The sequence below is a fragment of the Panthera leo genome, chromosome B4 (assembly GCF_018350215.1).
Source record: "Panthera leo isolate Ple1 chromosome B4, P.leo_Ple1_pat1.1, whole genome shotgun sequence".
Lineage (NCBI taxonomy): Eukaryota > Metazoa > Chordata > Mammalia > Carnivora > Felidae > Panthera > Panthera leo.
This window is the reverse complement of record NC_056685.1, coordinates 69,506,490-69,519,062: the sequence shown is the minus strand read 5'-3', so window position 1 is coordinate 69,519,062 and position 12,573 is coordinate 69,506,490. Positions and strand designations below refer to the sequence as shown.

Below are 12,573 nucleotides of genomic sequence, written 5' to 3'. Positions count from 1 at the left end.
CTCATCACTTTTTTGAGTACCAAGGCAATACATAGATTACCTTTATCTGCTTCTGCAAATTCTTTCCAATTTAGGGGATAAAAAAACAGGTTAGTTGGAATTAATGTCATTTAGATAGAGCTATCCAGAATGGCTTACCCACTTTATCCCAAGATTCTCCACTACCAGTTCCCATTTGACAGCTCTAGCAGGGAAGTCAACAGAGCATCAAGCAGGAAGTGTTTATTCACCTGCCTTCATGGCCAATCACATAAATTTCAAAAATTACATGATTTTTAAACTTATAAAATATAACAATTAGTACACGGGGGAAATTTACATACTCCTCTGTGAGGTGGACCACTTCTTCGATCATGAGAAAAACTGCGGCCCTCGTCATATTCTCGGTAATCAACATGACTGTAATATCTATTGTAGTTTCCTTCACCAGGTCTGTCTAGCAGTGGTGGTTTCTTTGGCACAATATTAACTACTCTATGGTAGCCATCCTAAAACAGACAAAAAGAAATATATAAAAATCACTAACTTCTCTATTTGGTTTTGGAAAGGTTTTTTAAAAGCACAGGAGTTCTTATCCTTAATCAAATAGAGTAAATGTATAAACAAACAAAAATGCATTAATGAAATAACATGAATATAACTAATAGTAATGTTTTCACATGGATTAAAGGAAATAAAATTGTTCAACGAAGCCAGGTGCTTAAAATAACAAGTAGCAATACTAAAAATCAATCATAAAAGAAAAAATACATATTATTATTTTAATAAAAAATAAACTATGGAAAGAATGTTACATAGCTCTAATCCTAATTGCCTAAGAATTTTAAAAACAAAACCATTTAAGATAGCACACACCTTTAGTCTAATGTGTTTGAAGTATACTATTCAGAAGAAATACAAAATCTTTACACTTAAGCAACAGCAAACAGAGACAGAATATTGAGCTAGAATCATCAAGAGGAAACACTGCTATTTCTCCAGAACCGCTGGAGAGAAAACAGCCTTTGACTTCACAGTCTAGAAGCAAAAGAAAACCCAATATAAAATTTGAACTCATTTTCAAAATAGTAAGTTGTTAATGTTTTAAAGTTTCAGCAATTAGGGGCACCTGGGTGGCTCAGTCAGTTAAACATTGGACTCTTGGTTTTGGCTCAGGTCATGATCTCCCAGTTTGTGAGTTCAAGCCCTGAGTCAGGCTCACGCTCCGTGTTGGTGGTGCAGTGCCAGCTTGGGATTCTCTATCTCACTCTGTCCCTCCCATGTGCTCGCTTGCTCTGTCTCTCTCTCTCTCAAAATAAATAAACTTTAAAATAAAATAAAGTTTGAGCAACTAAGTGGATTTTGGGGGGGAGGCTGGGAAATTGGACAGAGGGAGAAGAACACCTATGTTAGGTTAGGAGTTGCTGTGAAATAACTGAACAAAATGGTTATCAACAAGTAAGGACTAGAGAGCTACACGACATGTATTTATAAATAATCTCGCCTTGAACATTCATGGTATGTCTTCTACCAGTATCAGAGTAAATATATGTGAAAGAAATTAGAAAGCAATCAAAGTATAAGCCATGATCAATTTAAATTAACTGACTGGACAAAATAAAAACATGAAGCCCAAAATAAAGCCCAACATTCAGGGCATTACTATACCATCTTTATGTCCAGTTTCATCGTCAATACAATAGATTAATACTATTACCTACCTCAAGGAGTTGTTGTGAAGACTGAGCAAAAAGCAGATTGTAAAAAATTTAGTACAATGTGTAGGACACACTATGTACTCAAAAATATTTGTTGTTTTGATTACCTTTTTAATGTCCATGTGAAACACAATTCCTCAAAGTGTCTATTCACTTAAATAACTTCTTAGCATTAATAACTGCAACTATTCAATCATTAAATTACTGTGTCTTATTCAAATTTCCCAGTGGGTAGGAAATTTGTTAATGTGCTGAGAAAAAATAAAATTAATAGTTCATATCTATTTAAGAACTAAAATGATCTACCTAATTTTTTCCCATGGGGCTATAAGGTGGTTTCTTTCTTTAGTATGTTAGATATTACATTAAAACATATATTTTAGGGGCGCCTGGGTGGCTCAGTCGGTTAAGCAGCCGACTTCGGCTCAGGTCATGATTTCGCGGTCCATGAGTTCGAGCCCCGCGTCGGGCTCTGTGCTGACAGCTCAGAGCCTGGAGCCTGTTTCAGATTCTGTGTCTCCCTCTCTCTGACCCTCCCCCGTTCATGCTCGGTCTCTCTCTGTCTCAAAAATAAATAAACGTTAAAAAAAATTTTTTTTAATTAAAAAAAATATTTTATAGTTTACATAATATATAATAGATAAACAAACCCACAGGCTCTTATAAAAATTATCTTTCAAAGAGGTTTCAATTAAATCTAAGCAAACATTGAGCTTCTAAACAAATTCAACATTAAGCCAAAATCAGCAAACATAATTTATAGCATTCTCTAAATTAAAATTTGTTATTCATAAAATTAGAATCACTGATTTCTACAATTCCAAGAAACCATACAATTCCATTCTATATCGTCCTTGTTGGTTTGTATATATTTATTTGGAGGGATGGTGGCATAAGTATGCATGTCTAAACCCTTGCATGAATAGAGAGCTTATTACTTTACATGCAACCTTTTCCTCTATTCAAAGTTATTTTAGGATTGTAAAATGCATATGGTAAAACTTGAATCATACTTAGTCATATATTTAATAAACCGTTTTTTCCAAATAAAAATAAAATCATTCCAAAGTTGTTAATCAGCAACAGAAAAACAAAAACAAACAAAAAAACTCCTAATGACAGCTCTGTACCTAGCAATGAAGATTAAACTCTTTATGTTTTGAGATTGTTCAAATATAAGTACATTATTACCATCTCACCTCTATAATAGGCATCTATTCTTAAGGAAAATTCTATATTTATATGAAAAGTTTTAAGGAAATAAAGATGACTGGAGCAATCTGATGAAGCAAGACTGTATTTTCAGAAAGTCCCTATCTTATCTAGGAATACCATGCAAGGATTTTTCTAACAAAATTCATGATGAGAAGCAAAGATTTCAGAATTTTTCAAAAGCTTTTTTTTTTTTTAATTTTTTTTTTTTTTTTAACGTTTATTTATTTTTGAGACAGAGAGAGACAGAGCATGAACAGGGGAGGGGCAGAGAGAGAGGGAGACACAGAATCGGAAGCAGGCTCCAGGCTCTGAGCCATCAGCGCAGAGCCCGACGCAGGGCTCGAACTCACGGACTGCGAGATCGTGACCCGGGCTGAAGTCGGACACTTAACCGACTGAGCCACCCAGGCGCCCCTCAAAAGCTTTTTTTAATAAAAAAGTTCAAACAGTATTTTATATTACATGCAATGCTGGACATGATTGGAAATACCATCAGAGTTTGAAATTCTCCTACAAATTTACATGGAGCTATAAACATGTACTTTTCCTTTTTAATGTTTATTTATTGATTTTGAGACAGAAAGAGCAAAAGAGAGAGAGAGAGGAGGGGAGGAGCAGACAGAAAGGGAGAGAGAATCCCAAGAGGTTCGAAACCACAAACCATAAGATCATGACCTGAGCTGAAACTAAGAGTCAGAAGCTTAACCAACTGGGCCACCCAGGCGCCCCATAATTTCCCTTTCTAGATGCTAACAGAAATACACAAGGCTTCAGGTACTGATACGGTTGGAGTCTTCATTTTAGAAATATCTTGGAAAATAATGGCACCATTATTTACAAACCAGAAATAAAAACTGTAACTTCTAAAGACTACCTTAAAAGATTAAGGATAATAGAATCATTTTCAATTAATTTAAAAACAAACCCAATGGAATCAAAATATTTCTATTATTTAAAATGCAGATATTTCGGGGGCACCTTGGGTGGCTAAGTCAGTTAAGCATCTGGCTCTGGATTTCAGCTCAGGTCACGATCTCACAGTTCATAAGATCGAGCCCTGGGTGGGGCTCTGGGCTGAAAATTCCGAGCCTGTTTGGGATTCTGTCTCTCCTCTCTCACTGCCCCTCTGCCCACTCGCGTGCACTTGCTCCTTCTCTCTCTCTCTCTCTCAAAATACATAAAAAAAATTTTCAAAAAATAAAATGCAGGTATTTCAAATCTTGAGTTTGGACATATAATCTGAATTTACCTCAATGAAATCAATTTTCGTTGCTTCAGTTCATTATAAAAATTTGTACAGTGCCCCATTAAAAAGATCAGACCATATCAATTCAATTGTTGCATATTTATACCATGTACCAATTTTCTATGGCTGTTACTAAAATTTCCAAAAATATGTTTAAAATTCTATCAGATTTGCCCCTCCAAAATCAGTGTTAATGTTATGATCAGTAAGACCAAAATTAAAAAGTATACGTAACTCATTAAAAAAAATTTTTAAGCCTATTTTACTCAATCATGATCTATTCTCACAGGATGTAGAAAGCAACAACTTGCATATATATACTTTTTTGAGAAGTTATAGGTCTAAGAAATTTACACATTCACATAGGTCCCTATCTAGGGGGTAAAACGATTCCTACCATTAGGGCTTCTGAGTTTCTGAAATAAGGATTGTTCATTTTTTGCTTGTGCAAAATGAAAATTTTGCTTGTGCTAATGAAAATTTGAGCAGGTTAAGATACTTATCAACTTAGTTTTGCAATTTTTAAGTCTGAAATGGTGATTGTGTTTTGTTACGAAATAAGCAATTATTTCTTAATTTGCTATAAATTCCAATTTAATAGAACTACCACCTCTTATGAGTAACACTTTCATTTCAGTAAGTAAGAGCACCAAGTTTTGTTTCATTCAATATTTAATGTCAAATTTCCCACACTAATGTTTAGTCTCTTTACTAACGGGGCAAATCATGAGGATTAACATGTTTCTTTAAAAAGTTTTCCAATGTCAGGGGTGCCTCAGTGGCTCAGATGGTTAAGCCTCGGACTTCAGCTCAGGTCATGATCTCAAGGTTCATGAGTTCGAGCCCTGCCTCAGGAGCTATACTGACAGCTCAGAGCCTGGAACCTGCTTCTGATTCTGTGTCTCCCTCTCTCTCTGCCCCTCCCCCACTCACACACTGTCCCTCTCTCTACCTCTCTCTGAAAAATAAACAAACATTAAAAACGTTTCCAATGTGATTACAATACTTGGCACAAAGTCTAACAAAAAACATTTAAAGGAAAAATTTTAATAGACAAGCAACTCCTCTTAAGCATCTTTATCATTTGGAGACACACACTAAAATATTTATTTACATTTGAAATAGGGTATCTTGGATTTACTTCAAAATAATCTGGGAGAAAAGAAACTGGGGAAGGCACAGACAAAACAAGATGGACCAAAAGCTGGTAACTGCCACTTTGGATGATTTGTCCATGGGGAGTTCATTTTGTTATTTTGTCTACTTTTATATCTGTGATATATGTCCTTATAAGAAAGTAAAAAGCAACTAAAACACACAAAACTACCAGCAAACTAAACATGACAGCATGTAAATAATCATGCCATTACTGCCCAAAACAATCAACTTAGTATGAATGCAAGCTTCATGGGCACAGACACCTTGGTCTTAATTCACTGCTCTATTCCCAGCACCTGGAACAGCACTTGGCACATAGTAAGCACTACACACCTGATACACGTTCTACTGTGTTGTATCAATTTTATGTTACTTCTGGCATCACATGTTTTTTTACTAGAAAAGTACCACACAAACCACACATACCTAAAAAACTCTACTACACAGGCTGGTGGACTTCTTTCAAAAGCTTGAGATTCCCTCACTCTGATCCCTCGTATTTTTGTGACATGCATTTCAGTAACTATTCATTTAATTCACTCATTGAATTTTCAAAGAAATATTGGTGTTTTTTGGATTTCAATGGCTTTGGGGAATAATGGGTCAGATATCTGAAATTGGAACTGCCCCAGAAAATAAGGACACAGTGTTACAGAATGTAGCCAAGAACTGATCCTTCCTCTCTGGAAATAATGACAACAAAAAGAAAGTTCTTGCAATTCTGTCAGCCAAAAAAGGAAAACACCTCCTAGGGCATACACAAAGGAACGTTACTAAATCGAAACTCAGCAAATGAACACTTAAGATTTTACGTTTCACATGTGTAATTTTCACATTTAGAAAAAGTTGAAAAAAATATTGCACTTTAATGATATGAATATCCATGTAGTTAATGAAAAGCATACATACTGTTGGCCAGTTTGCTCTGAAATATTTCAAAAAATTAGATGGATTAAATAGACGGATAAAGGACAGATAGATGGATATACAATAAAGCATGTTTTCATCAAATGTTTATAGTTGAATATTGGTGAGTAAATGAGAGTAATGAGAAAAAAAGAAATACAGTAAACTTGCTTTTCTATTAGAGAAAAGAATCCAAATATACAAAATAAAAGACATTACTTTCCTTTTTCCCAGCCACTAATGATAGGGAGTTCCCACTTTTTAAAGGATTAATCAGTTTTATATTTAGAAAAAAATAATAATCTGCCTTTTCAAAACTTAAGTTTTTACGAAAGTATGACACACATACAAAATGTGTACAAATCATAAATGTACTTCTGGATAAATTTTCACAAGGTAATCACACTGTGTAACTACCACCCGTTTCAAAAAACTAAACACCCTTAGTACAGCAAAAGCCTTCCTGTGCTTTGTCCCAGTCACTACTTTCCTCTTCCAAAAGTAACCACTTTATTGGTGAATTCTGCCTATTCTAAAACTATGGAACAGGAAATACAGGATATATACTCTTATATTTAGCTTCTTTCTTTCAGTAGGATGTTTGTGAGGTTCCTACATGTTGCTGCTTTTGCATTGGTCCATTCAGGTCCATTCATTCTCACTGCTGTGTAACCTACACAATTAATTTATCTATTCCATTGTTAGACATCAGATTGTGGCCAATTTGAGCTTTTATGAACAATGCTGCTTGTGAACATTCTTGTACAAATCAGTGATATACCAATATGATTTTTAAAATAACATAAGATGATCTCTGTTTTGTAAGCAAATATTTTTAAGCTTTAAATAAGTTATATTATTAGCTCCAAAGTCAGGAATTATAACTTTACTGACTTATATTTCTGTTCCAGTGTAATTTATCAAACGCTTTTCTAGCCTAAGGATTTAGCAGGTCCTTGAAATCATATATGAATATAAAATTACTTTTTTCACCCAAATGCAGCAACAAAAAACCAAATAATAGCAATTACCTATGGCTTCATCACTTAACAGAAATCACAGATATTTTCATATCATGTCATAGCTGTTGCAGATACCTCAAAATCTATTTATTCTCATTATTTTGAAAATATAGTAATGAAACCTCACCTAACTCTTAATATTTATTGACCTACTAAAGTACATCTTACTACATCACAAATTTGCTTTTTAATAGTTTGAGAAATATTCAAATATACATGTAAATATTGAAATATTCAAATATATTCAAATAGAAGTCCTTTAACTCTGTGTATTTCATTTTACAGTTTTAAAAACGCTACTCTAGGGGCACCTGGGTGGCTCAGTCGGTTAAGCGTCCGACTTCAGCTCAGGTCACGATATCACGGTCCGTGAGTTCGAGCCCCGCGTCAGGCTCTGGGCTGATGGCCCAGAGCCTGGAGCCTGCTTCCGATTCTGTGTCTCCCTCTCTCTCTGCTCCTCCCCCGTTCATGCTCTGTCTCTCTCTGTCTCAAAAGTAAATAAACGTTAAAAAAAAAATTTTTTTTAAATAAAAAAAATAAAAATAAAAAAATAAAAACGCTACTCTAAAAAAGGGATCCATAGGCTTCACCAGACTGTTAAATGGATCCATGGCACCAAAAAGTTTAAGAAACTGTGATTTAACTAAAATGTAGGTGTAACATAGAAGGCAAAGGGATAATTTCCAAGAGCCATCAAAGGCACATAAAATGAAGGGATGGGAAGGCTTTAAATTTCTAACCAAAATAAGACCAAGTTCACCAATAAAAGTATATGAGTCTTGAGGAAGGAGATGTGGGAATACAGAAGAATTTATAAACTAGGAGAGATTGATTGGGGGAATATAGGGACCAATCTAATGGAATTAAGATTTTTTTTTCAAAAAAGGAAAGGAATGAGGCTATAAAAGGTCTGGGCAGTTTCTGTGCCCTCAGGAGAAAGGCAATCTAGGTTTCTCCCCCTCTAGGAGGAACCAAGTAGCCAGAGAATTTAGGAAAGTCAGATTTACCTTTAGGCACTTAGAGACAGTTGAGTGAGTACCTCTAGTCTGATTTTAAATGCACTTGTGGTATAAAACATATCTGCTTCCTGCTGATGAAGTTATTTTATAAAGAAGTCTGTTTCACATTTATACACATAAATTATATAAAAATGAAAATGTTTGAATTTGTTTACTTTTACTACGATATCCTCATCCATTGAGAACTTCCATAACCTATCATTTTTACCTAAACTCCTGTCATCATCAGCAACTTCAGTGTTCACCTACAATCTGCATTTCTTAGCTCTGCATAAGAGTCACCTGATGAACCTTTACACAACACTGACGTTCAGATCCTACCTGCAAGATTAGGGCTTAATTATCTGGATGGGGCCCAGTATTTATGTCACCCAGCTCTTTGGGTGACTTCAATGTATGGTGAAGACTGAGAAATCACTGATCCAAAATCTAGCATCCAAGTTTTTCTGATCTCAACTCCAATAACCTTCACCCACCCTCTATTCCCACCACCATCCACTGAACTTTAATTATCCAGAACTGTCCTTTCTTGGAAACTCCACACTCCAAATACCAATTGTCTATCTTTCTGTCATTCTCTGGTGTTCAACCTCACTGAGCTTTTCCTGTCCCTCAACCCCTCACTTCTTTCAATCCACTATCCCTCTCACAGCCTTAGTTCCTTTCTGAAACAGCCCATTACACATATTACCTCAATAATTCTGAGTCAGAACCTTCAATATTCTCATCTTTCTGTGTCTACCACTCATTGTGCAATCTTAAATCAATACAACAACCTGCTTTCTCCACTCCTAAACTGGGCTACTTAGGTAATAAAGTGCACATTCCTGTAGACTGGTACCCCTATAATTTACAGTGCACAAGCTCACTGCTCCATCATCAAAAGTCTTTTTAAACACCTCTTGTGAAGAGATACCAACAATGGCTATCCCAAATTCAGTGTGGCCTCAAGTCTCCCTCTACCTTATCCTAGGAGAAAACAAAGGCTATTAGGTATGAACTTTCTCAAATCCATTATCACACAATGACCTAACTAGAGATCTGAAGCACCCTTCTTATTGATCTTAGGACACTGATAAATGGATTATTCCTATCTTAAAACTCACTGCTCTCCCACTTGGTTTAAACCAGGACTGGTTTAAAGGAATCCCCCTGCCTGGCAATAGCCTACAGCCTCCTGGCAGGTCCCTCTGCCTCCAGTCTTTAAGCCAACTTCCACTGCAGTGTGTTTTTTTTTTTTTTTTTTAAAGGTTTTATTTATTTTTGAGACAGAGAGAGACAGAGCATGAACAGGGGAGGGGCAGAGAGAGAGGGAGACACAGAATCGGAAGCAGGCTCCAGGCTCTGAGCCATCAGCCCAGAGCCCGATGCGGGGCTCGAACTCACGGACCGCGAGATCGTGACCTGAGCTGAAGTCGGAGGCTTAACCGACTGAGCCACCCAGGCGCCCCTCACTGCAGTGTGTTCTATAACACAGCATGCATATATAATGCAGAATGGTGTAATAAACATTTTATATCACAACTTTTTCCATGTATGATCACAAATATTTCCCACTATTGTCTGAAATTACATTTTTCTCAGCTTAGTTAACATACAGTGTAATCTTGGCTTCAGGCATAGAACCCAGTGATTCATCATTTACATATAACACCCAGTGCTCATCCCAAAAAGTGCCCTCTCCTTAATGCCCATCATCCATTTTCCCCACCGCCATCAATCCTCAGTTTGTTCTCTGTATTTAAGAGTCTCTTATAGTTTGCCTCCCTCTCTGTTTTTATCTTACTTTTCCTTCCCTTCCCTTATTATCATCTGCTAATTTTCTCAAATTCCACATAGGAGTGAAATCATGTGATATCTTTATCTGACCTATTTTGCTTAGCATAATACCCTCCAGTTCCATCCACATTGTGGCAAATGGGAAGATTTCATTCTTTTTCATCACCAGAGTAATATTCCATTGTGTATATATATATATATATATATATATATATATATATATATATATATACACCACATCTTTATCCATTCATCAGTTGATGGACATTTGCGCTCTTTCCATAATTTGACTATTGTTGATAGCATGGCTATAAACGCTGGGGTGCATGCGACCCTTTGAATCAGCACTCCTACACCCTTTGGATAAATTCTTAGTAGTGCAATTGCTGGTCGTAGGGTAATTCTATTTTTAATTTTTTGAGGAACCTCCACTGTTTTCCAGAGCAGCTGCGCCAGTTTGTATTCCCACCAACAGTGCAAGAGGGCTCCCCTTTATCCACATCCTCACCAACACCCGTTGTTGCCTGAGTTGTTAATTTTAGCCACTCTGACTGGTGTGAGGTGGTATCTCATTGTGGTTTTGACACGTAATTCCCTGATGATGAGCGAAAGGATGTTGAGCATCCTTTCATCCATCTGTTAGCCATCTAGATGTCTTCTTTGGAAAAGTGTCTATTCATGTCTTCTGCCCATTTCTTCACTGGATTATTTGTTTTTTGGGTGTTGAGTTTGGTAAGTTCTTTATAGATTTTTGATATTAGCCCTTTATCTGCTATGTCATTTCCAAATATCTTCTCCCATTCCATCAGTTGCCTTTTAGTTTTGTTGATTTCCTTTGCTATGCAGCTTTTTATCTTGATGAGATCCCAACATTTTTGCTTTTCTTTCCCTTTCCTTCAGAGATTCTGTATATAAACCTCTGCCTACATTTTACGTCTCCTAAAACATTCCATTGAGTTCTATAAATGTTGTACCGTTCAACACTCAGAATTATTTTGAAGATTAAGAAGTTTATATATAAAACTAGCAAGAACTAGTTACAGGTAATTATAGTAAGTTACCATTTAAAAGTCATCCCCTCTCTTGGGGCTCCTGGGTGGCATTTCAGCTCAGGTCATGATCATGAATTCAAGTCCCGCACTGTCAGTGCAGAGCCTGCTTGGGATTCTATCTCTCCCCTTCTCCCGCTGTCCCTCCCCCATTCGTGCACATGTTCTCTCTCACGCAAAATAAACTAAAAAAAAAATAAAAATAAAAAAAAATAATCCCCTCTCTAAATGAACCTGATTTTATCATTTGGAGTCATGTGTTACATTAAGGAAAAAAAAAGCAATTCCTCAAAATTGAAAACAAACTAAAACAAATCCATCCATATATCCAGTTGGTGACATAATCACACAGAAAATTCTTTTAAGTATCCTTGAAATACAAATTCCTAGTGGGATATATCCTTGAAAAGGTAGGGGTCCTAAGAATTTTTTTTTCTAAAGTCATCCCTTTTCCCATCCCTGCATTAGTCTCACATGTTTATCTCTATTACTTGTTTGTTTTTCTAGGTAAACTATAAGGTAATTTTATCAAGTTGAAAAGAATTTAACTATAAATAAACCTGGAGGGGTGTCTGGTTGGCTCAGTAGGTTGAGCATCTGACTTCAGCTTAGGTCATGATCTCACAATTCCTGAGTTTGAGCCCTGCATCAGGCTCAGCACAGAGCAGCCTGTTTTGGATCCTTTGTCTTCCTCTCTCAGTCCCTCCCGGCTCACGTTAGTGTGCTTTCTCAAAAATAAACAAACATTAAAAAAAAAAAAAAAAAAAAAACAAAACTTGCAAAGAAATGACATACGGTAATAATTAAGTCAACCCATTCTGAAATATGGTAGGCCTCTTCATCTTGTCAATCTTTTATCTTTTTTTTTTTCTTTTTTTGGTTGTCAAATGATCCTTTATTGAAATATTTTTCTTTGTAGTTCTTAACTAGCTGGCATTCCACTGTACCACTATTGATATCATCTATGATGTCATGAGTCTTCCAGCCATCAGCACTGCAGCCCACAGATTGGCCAGTTCCCAGGATCTCTTTAATGGTCCCAGAGAGTTCTCTGGCTAAAGATGGGTGCTGCATCTGTCAGGCAATGTCGACAATCTCATCAAAAGTGGTATTTCCACCGTGCTTAATGTTTTTCTGCTTCTGTCTCTTGGTGATTGCTTGACAGCTTTGATAATTAGGACAGAGGCAGAAGATACCAATTCAATCTGGGCCTTTCTGCTCCGAATGGTCAGTTTCACTGTAATCCTCAGACCCTTCTAATCACGGGTTACCGTGGTGATGTCATCACCAACCTTTACTGGAGACAGACGCAGGGGGCTGATCTTGGGGACCAGGGCAGACATGGTACCAACTTCCCCACTGATGCACCTCAGGTATACACTTTGATCACTTTGGGACTGGAATCTCAAACTTTGGCAGCATGGTGGAGGCAACTGGGGTCAGGATGAACCCAGATTTAGGACAACTGCACCTTCACCTCCT

The 12,573-nt window shown here is 36.5% G+C and overlaps 1 protein-coding gene across 18 annotated transcripts in view; it reads right to left on the bottom strand.

Annotated features, from left to right (window-relative positions):
• Nucleotides 1-12,573, bottom strand: part of PPHLN1 (periphilin 1) — a 247,493-nt gene that overhangs the window by 135,937 nt on the left and 98,983 nt on the right. For 16 of the 18 annotated variants that reach the window (XR_006204793.1, XR_006204796.1, XR_006204792.1 and 13 more), the window contains one exon: nucleotides 324-488. The exons of the other annotated variants lie outside the window; for them this stretch is intronic. Coding sequence is in view for 10 of the 16 variants with exons in the window: in XM_042946278.1 (XP_042802212.1) it covers nucleotides 324-488 (165 nt within the window). In the remaining 6 variants the exon portion in view is untranslated. The remainder of the gene's footprint in view (nucleotides 1-323; nucleotides 489-12,573) is intronic. 18 annotated transcript variants of the gene reach the window in all.